This window comes from Centruroides sculpturatus, unplaced genomic scaffold, assembly GCF_000671375.1.
Source record: "Centruroides sculpturatus isolate CEXI.00-Female unplaced genomic scaffold, Cexi_2.0 scaffold12, whole genome shotgun sequence".
Taxonomy (NCBI): Eukaryota; Metazoa; Arthropoda; class Arachnida; order Scorpiones; family Buthidae; genus Centruroides; species Centruroides sculpturatus.
Window position 1 is genome coordinate 378,993 of NW_019384438.1, and position 9,207 is coordinate 388,199.

The 9,207-nt window shown below is 30.0% G+C and overlaps 1 protein-coding gene across 1 annotated transcript in view; it reads right to left on the reverse strand.

Moving 5' to 3' along the window:
- Nucleotides 1–9,207, reverse strand: part of LOC111620046 (glycogen debranching enzyme-like) — a 76,241-nt gene that overhangs the window by 39,950 nt on the left and 27,084 nt on the right. The window contains exons 2-6 of the mRNA XM_023361891.1: nucleotides 4,199–4,317; nucleotides 3,895–4,117; nucleotides 3,490–3,832; nucleotides 3,196–3,414; nucleotides 3,003–3,111 (exon numbers count right to left, since the gene is read on the reverse strand). Of these exons, the coding sequence (XP_023217659.1) occupies nucleotides 3,003–3,111; nucleotides 3,196–3,414; nucleotides 3,490–3,832; nucleotides 3,895–4,117; nucleotides 4,199–4,307 (1,003 nt within the window). The 5' untranslated portion in view covers nucleotides 4,308–4,317. The remainder of the gene's footprint in view (nucleotides 1–3,002; nucleotides 3,112–3,195; nucleotides 3,415–3,489; nucleotides 3,833–3,894; nucleotides 4,118–4,198; nucleotides 4,318–9,207) is intronic.

The window sequence follows — 9,207 nt, forward strand, 5'->3', positions numbered from 1 at the left end:
AGGGTGCTTATTGTACCTGTTGTTCTCTCCTGTACAGGTGTGATACCACACACGCTACACAAAAGCCTGGGAACATTACAATTGAGTAGAAATACATACATCACACTACAGAAGGCCACTATATTGAATACATGCCATATTGTTAGGAAATTCCTTAATACTGACACTGACACACTTATTTAATTTTAGTTTTGTTTTGGTTGCTATGCCTTGACTCTGGTCCGGCATAGTACACAGCCACCGGTTTAACCGAGTATTACCCACTGAACCCAACATAATAATAATATTAATTTTTTTAACAGTTTAGATTTTTAAAAGTGATACATCAACCAAAGCTGAATATTATCAGGCCAGAAATGGTTATATTACTAATAATTTAATAAACAATTTGGCATTAGAGTTAGGCATTAGGCGTCATCTCTTGATTAATTTATAATTATTAAATTTATCAAGAGATGGCACCTAATGCCTAACTCTAATGCCAAATTGTTTATTAAATTATTAGTAATATAGCCGTTTCTGGCCCGATAATATTCGGCTTTGGTTGATGTATAGCTTTAAAATGTATCGGGTCTAGTAAGGATGTTTGATTTTTAAAAAAGTGTTATATGGGAAAACAAAATAAAACAAAAATTCTTTTGAATATATATGCTTAGAATATACAATTTAGCCTCAAATTTCATTAAGTTCCAAGACTAAGCCCATTAAAAACAAAATTACATATTTATGACAATCAACCAATCTGATTGCTCTACTCTATAAGTGAAATGCCACATCATTTGTTGTTCTCCCAAACTTGGTTTGTATAATAATGTCAATTTAAAATGATAACAATTTGCATAATATAAAAGAACAAGCAATAAGCTTAATATAAAAGTTCAGAAAAATATGTAATTTTTAAATATAGAAATTGAAACATTTTAGTCTGGTAATATATGGTTTGAAAAAATCCCAGTCTGGAATGTTTTGATTCTGCTATTGTTAGTTTGTAGATTTGCAAAAAGGGTGATGCTGTGAGCAGCAACAATATGCTACCAAGTATTTCAGTTATTGTTTGGAAGATTAATCCTTCAAGATTTTAAACCATAATAAACTCTGTTATTTATGTAAGAGCATTTAACACTTTTAATATATAAACCCGCTTTATCAGAAATGTAATTTTTCAATTCACCCTGACATTTTATTTTTTACAAATCCTCTTTATCCAGCAAACATTGTAATTAATAACAAAAACTAATAATGATTAATAAATGAGTGAAGCTATCTATTTGAAGTTCAGAAATTTATAAAATTTTAACACATATATAGGAAATGTCAGCATAAAAATACAATGCTATTATGTCATGCCTCAACAATGCTAATACTAAACAGTTCTAACATATATAACATCATATGATTAAAAAATTCACTAAATAAGATACTGGTTTTTAATTTGGTTCCTACTATACCAAAGTGTCTATTCAATCTTGGAAAAGAATCTCTCTAAGAATTCTAAGGTTTTCCAGACAATTCCGAGATTTTTTCAGGCTTAAGTTAGCATTCTTTTCCAATATTTTCATTAATTGTGTTTAGTTCTAATTGATATTTTAAAATTAATATAATGAAGTTTAAAAAAACATTTAAGGGATCATCTATAAATTGCATAATGCTATCTTTTATTCTTCAATTACCTTCCCCATTCTTGGTTATGCTTCATAACTGCTGTTATGGGGCATTACCAGGAAGTATATGCAACAGTGATGCATATACCCACTCTCAAAATTACATAATGCATATCCTTAATCAACACCCTTAATTATAGTGTGAAATAATACACTGCAAAAGGTAGTCATGACATCATGGATGTTTGTCAGTTATGCATGACATAACAGTGAAATAAAATACTAAAATATGCTTCTGCAACTTGTTATCACCTTGAACTTATGTCTGTAAGAGAAAATTAGATTGCAAAATAGTCCAGAGTACTTCTCAATCTAACCTTCAACAATTTAAATGTTTTCATAGCTTTATTTTGTGCCCAAAAAATACAGAAAAATCATTTTCAGGTCCTGAGAAGCACCACAGTCTTCCCATCATTTATTTCAGGCTGAACTTGTTTGACATTAGTCCACACTATTGCAAAGTTTGAAGGAAGCCTAGTCAAGGATAATGTTGTGTAAACTAAACAATGTATGATATTAAAATTTGCCATATGCAGAAGACATATCATGGGATTTTTCAGAATCATCAAATTCAAGGAATGGCAATTATATGCAGTGTAATCATATATGAAAAAATGAGTAGAAAATCAGTGTTACTCATGTCCACATGTTAAAAAACTGCATGTGATTACAGGTAAATAGAAAAAATAAACTACAGATAGTCTTACTTTGAAACTGTACTGTAGTTTTTATGCTGAAAATTATTTCTTTAGGAAAAGAACATTAATCCACAACAAGGCTTACCTTGTCAGACTGTTTTTATTTTGTCAAATAGTCTGACAAGGCAAATTTTGGTGTGGATTAATGTTCTTTTCCTAAAGAAATAATTTACAGCAAAGAGTAAAGAACTAAATCACACTTCTCATTTCTTGATCTCCAAAAGAAAACAATTAGAAGATACAAAGAACAATCAATTTTTAAAAAAACCTTCCTCATTCAAGCAGTTCTAAAAACAGTTCTATAAACAAGAAATTTTTAATATTGGTCAATCTAGAAAAGATTACTTTAAACAATATTAAAAGCTTTCATACTCTAACATGCAATTTCCTTTTAAGTTCCAGGATTCTAAATTTATTGTCAAACATCATTTTTAATTTTCATTTTTAAACATGAAATAAAAAAATATATTAATATTAGTTTTCACTTTATTTTTGTTTAATTTCTGAACTTCTTTAAGCATTAAAAAAACTTTTGAAATATTTTTCAAAATCAAAAGATATATTAAACTACATATAATTTAATAATGAAATTATAAAGTAATTTTTTAACTAAGATTTTCTATGTAAACTATTTTGATATTACCTTTTACCTTTTTAATGAATTCTTTAGTTAATGAATCAACATCAACTAAGAACAACTCTGGAATTTTCACTTGTGGTAGATAATATCCATGCATAGCATTCCGAATTGCCTTTTGAAAAAATAAATTTTATTAAAATAACTTTTTTGTTAATACTGCATTTAATATTGCATTAATGAAATTAAATATACTTACATCTAGATGGCATTCTTCAGTAATACTTTTAGGAATACCTCTGTTAACCCATTTTCCCTCTTCTATTTCTACAGTTAAATGCCACAAGCATCTGTCTAATAGGTATGCTGGTCGTAAATGTGGAGAATTAAGACAGTTATAAGCACACTCTGGATGCTCTTTAAGCCAAGGAGATTCATTTGCAGTATGATTAAGAACAATATCTGTTATAGACAGCATCTTCAAAATGCAAAAAAATTCTTTTACACTGAATAAAAATTAAAGTGTTGAAAATAATAAAAATATTTATTATACCTTCCATTCTACTCTCATTTTATGAACTAATTCTCTCACATGATCAAATGTATAAAATTTATCTTTTGTATTAAACATGGGATTCAATTTAAGCTGATCTGCTAAGGAATACGAAGATAATGAAGCTCCTAATTCTTGAATTGGTGTGAAATGAATCATATTGTAACCAGCTTCCTTTGAAACTAAAAGTCTTTTTTCCCATTCAGGAAATTTTCCTAAACATTTCGATAAATATGTGTGACACTGAATACAATCTAATGGCAACACTTCAGCATTATCAGGTCCATACATCAAAACTGGATCAACTAATAAATAACCAGAACCATTGGATCCTTTTGTTGCACTGGAAACAAAATAATTAATTAACATAATAACTGATTTTTTATTTGTATAATGCAATCTTACCTATTGTCATATGTAAAATAATAATGAAAGGAACCAGTCAATTCAAAAGTGATTTCTGCATACAATGCTGTGTCATCAGATTTATTGATGCTTTGTGATCTTAATGGAAGTTTTTGATATTTATTTCTTTGAAATTCATCTGCAGCATCTTTTGGATAATTTATGTAAATAGATACTTTTTTCCCAAACAATGAAGGTCCAAGAGTGAAATGAAGAGTCCAACCTAAAAATTTCATATTCATAATGTTATTGCATACTTTTGTAATTTGGCAGAACATAACTGAACTAATTAATTTAAAAATACCTTTTTCTAACCTAAACAATGTTGTTTCTAAATTTTCTTTATCATTTAGCTGGTGAACTCGAACTTGTGGAGCAAGAGGATGATTACCAGGCATCATAGATGCAGCCATACTGAAAATTCTAAAGGAAAAAAAAATGAATGCAAAACATCCCATACATAGATTATTTTTTAACTTAAAAATTTAAATAAAATATGCCACAACATAGATTAAAAATATTTGTATATATATATATATTTTGAAAATCTGTTTATTACAAAGAACATACATTAAAAATAAGTATATATAACTAAACAAAAGAATGATTCGAATAAGATTCAAAATTGAATCATGCATTATATAAACCTAATTATTATTACATTTAAATATGGTTAATAAATTAAAGATTTCTATAAAATAAATTTCTCTGAATACCAAATCAATTATTATTATTATTTTTTAATTCTTTCCATTTCATAGATCCTAAGAAAACCTTTTTATATTCTCATCATAGCAATGGTCAGATCCACAGTAATGTGATTAGATGATAAGAGATCAGGCATAAACTACTAATAAAAATTACTGAGAATCTAATCCAAATCTGCCATTGTGCAAATAAAATATTTATAAAAGTAAAATTAAATAATGTACATGTACAAGGGCAGGCTGAAAAGTAATGCACACATGCTTGTAGAATATGAACAAAAACAAATAGCAAGATCAGGCAAAAAGTGCATTAAAGTACAATTCTTAAGCTTCAAAATCATATATTTATTTTTCAACATAGTCACCATTAAGGCTAACACATTTCTCCCAACGTGTAACAAGTTTTTTCATTCCATCAGGACTTGACAGCTGCCTTCATCTCATCGTCTGAGGTGTAATGATTACCCTTGAGGTCTCTCTTAAGTAGAGGAAACAAATAAAAATCACAAGGCACAAGATTGGGGGAATAAGGAGGGTGTGGAATCAGTTCAAACTTCAAAGGTAGGCCATAAAATTGCCATGCCCCGTTAAACATTGGGTGGTTTCGGATCTAGGTTTGTAGTAATTAGCCTTGATGCGATTAGTAATAGAGGGTATAAACTGGTGGCAAAGTCTCCCCATTGTAAAATTATTCCAATTTTCCTGCCATTCAAGTAGTGCCCATTCGTTTAAGGAATTTTTCAGTGTTGATTTTGGTAACCTGGTATATGTATACTGCGTCTTGAGAGTACCAGACATTTTGGCCAAAGAATCAGCCAGTTCGTTTTCTTTATGACCTTTATGAGCTGGTATCCAACTGAATTGAATATTGCGGGTAGTGCTGAGATATTGTGCTACTTTAATAACTTCTTTGTCCAGTAGCGTGATGTTTTCAGTTTTTGCCAAGACATGAAGAACCACCTTACTGTCAATAAGGAATTTTATGTTACCCTTGTATTTATTTAAGTTATCTTTTATTTGGGTAATTGCTTTGTACGTGGCCCATAGTTCAGCTTGCGTAATGCTACAATGTTTAGCAAGTTTTAATCTGGCCTGATATATTGTCTTATTGTTGTTGTTTTGAATGCACACACCAGCTCCCACTCCGCACTCTTGCTTAGAACCATCTGTGTACACTATCCACTGAAAGTATCTGTTTGTTTCGGGATTATAATCGAAACTTATTTCGTAGCTGTGCATGTCTGCTGGGTGTAGTTGGAGGCATATATCATTACTAGTTCTATCAATTTCATATTTTTTAATAATATCAGGTATATTCCAGTAGCTGTTTGGAATCATTTTATTTTTAATACGTTTTTCAATATCCTCCTGTGTGTAACTGTGTAGCCGAATATTAGTGCAGAGCCAATTCCAAACTGTTTTTCTTGCCGTGATATGTATTGGCATTAGTCCAGCCAGTACCAGTATTGCATCTGTCGGAGCTGTTCGATAAGCACGAGTAATCCTTATTGCTGCTCTTCTCTGTATCGACAGTAATTTTTTGCAAACGTGTGTTGTTAAGTGCGTCTTGCCATACAGGGACAGCGTATAAAATAGCTGGCTCAATTGCCATCTTATAAATTAATTTGCTGTTTGTAAAGTTTAATCCCCAGTGTTTTCCAATAATCCAATTGAGGAGGTTAGCTCTTTGACTCGTTTTCTTGCTAATTTCATTCACATGATGGTGCCAACTGAGCTTTGGGTCAAAGAATATTCCAAGGTATTTCAAAACTTTCACCTGTTTAATTCTGTTATTATCCATACAAAGTTTAAGGGTTTTTTGTAACTGTCCACGTTTATTTTTTCGAGTACACACCATTGCTTCACACTTTGCATAGTTAATTGGGAGCATCTGTTCCTTGCTCCATTGCAGTATTTTGTGAAGTGTTCCATTAGCTTCATCGGTCAGTTTATCACAATTTTTATTTGCTATCATTATAAGTAAGTCATCAGCAAAAGCTTGGACCTTTAGATCATTGCAATGGTCAAAATTCATCAGTAGTGTATCGAACAACAAATTCCATAGACCCGGGCCGCTACAGGAACCCTGTGGGCAACCCGTTTATTGTTCTCCTTATATGAATGTAGTTGGAGTGAAACTCGATGAATCTTTCGTTTAAGTAACTATCTAATAATTTGTTGACACTTCTTGGATTGTTAACATCTTTGAGGCAATTTTTTATGAGTGGCCATCTTAAGTGGTCGAAGGCATTTTTATAATCGATTGCTATTAATAAAGCATGTTTGTTCTCCTCCCATGCTTTGTATACAAATTCTTTAACGCTCAATGCCGCGTGTATCGTTGATTTGTTTGTTCAAAATCCAAATTGGTTTTGGTGCATATGGCCATTCTTGTACAGGTGTCTGTTGATCCGTTTAATAATAAGTCCATCAAGGACTTTTCCCATCACAGAGAGTAGGCTAATTGGCCTGTCATCACCAGGACTAGATGGATTATCGTGTTTTGGATTAACTTTATATTCGCCGTCTTCCATTTTGCCAGGAAGTAACCATGAGCACCAGAACATGTCTCCATATTTCCGCTTCTCAAAATATACTGAATGAACGCAACAACCTCAAACTGCACATGCACATAGAGGGGGGAATGTTACTTCCATATGCCACCTGGCATGCTTCTGAAAATCATTTCGTTTGTGCTCTACAAGCATGTTTGCATTACTTTTCAGCCTGCCCTCATATATAAAATTTACAAGTTTAGAAAACAACTAGAGGAAATAGTTCACAAAACTTATATCTTTATATATCCAGCAACAAATTTAATAAAAATAAAAATGTTTTTGATCAGTTTTGCTGATCTTTCTCAGTTACAAAATATAAAGGAATGGAAAAATAAAAACACAAATACAAATTTAAAAGACCAAGAATTTGAAATTAAGGTCATTATCTTAAAAGTAATAAAATACACAAATAAATAAATAACAACAAGTACAGTACATGTAAATTAATAAAAATAAATGAATAAATATCCGTTAATAAAATGAAAAAATAATTAAATTTTGTAAATGGACCGCCATGCATTAGACAGATTATCTGCATCCTTATGGTTGATGCACTTGGATGTTTTTATGAGCCTTATAAATTTCTAATTTTCTAGATGTTCTATAGGGATGGGCAACCCATGGCCTTCAGCTGCATGCAGCCCACATTGCATAAAATACGAATAAATATATCAATTTTCCAGCTTAAGGAAGTATGCAGCAAAAATTCGAACATTATTTTCTACAACTTATGTATGTAAATAGTTTTTCCCACAATGAATTTAGTAAAAATTAAAACAATAAATCAAATCAAAACTAATTTAAAACTAGCACTGACTAATATTTAACCAAATATTTTCGATATAATACATTTACATCAGTTTGACAAGCTAAATTAAGTATAATTTTGCTAATTTATAATAATAATTTATACGTGAATAAATAATGGTAATTTACCAGCATTTTTCCCCCCTTTTTTCTGTTCTGTGTGGCCTGTGTCAGTTCAAAAGTTTTGAAATGGAGCCCTTATATACAAAAAGGATGCCCATCCCTTTTCTTTAGTATATGTATTAGACATGGGTCTGATGATTTTTGCTTGCTCCCAGTTTACTTGTATGTCTTGATGTTGCGAGTAAGCTGCCAGTGTCGTGCTATTGACACTTTTTTCAATTGCATACTTATGTCCCCCGAGTCATTATTGAAAATTACATCCAGTAGCATCTAGGTAGACCAGTTTTGATTTGAAACATTTGTCTTTGTCATCTATTGGGATAGAGTAAATTGATAGATGACCAATGTTTCAAATCAAAACTGGTCTACCTAGATGCCACTGGATGTAATTTTCAACAATGACTCAGGGGACATAAGTACGTAACTGAAAAAAGTGTCAATAGCATGACACTGGCAGCTTACTCGCAACATCAAGACATACAAGTAAACTATAATAAAAATAAATGAATAAATATCCGTTTTATTAATAGATATTTATTCATTTATTTTTATTAATTTGCATGTACTTGCTATTTATTTATTTATGTATTTTATTACTTTTAAGATAATGACCTTAATTTCAAATTCTTGTTCTTTTAAATTTGTATTTGCGTTTTTTTATTTTTCCATTCCTTTATATTTTGTAACTGTGAAGATCAGCGAAACTGATCAAAAACATTTTTATTTTTATTAAATTTATTGCTGGATTTATAAAGGTATAAGTTTTTATAAAATTTACAATTTTCATTTTCAAAAATAAATTTAATATTGTTCAAAACATTTCAAAATATTTAAAATCTAAAAATTCATATTACAAAACCTGAAATTCATATCTTATTTCAATAAGAGATTAATCAGCAAATAATAAAAATTCATTCTTGAATTCTAACATATACAAAATTTCATTATATATATTATTTTACTAAAGTACTTAAAACAAATAATGACACTAATATAAACAAAAATTTTTCAATGCATGTATTATATATTGGGTTGTTTGAAACTTAAGTTCGTTTTTTTCCATGGGAAAAAAACACAATATTTTTATAATAAATAAATATTTTATTGAATTATATATC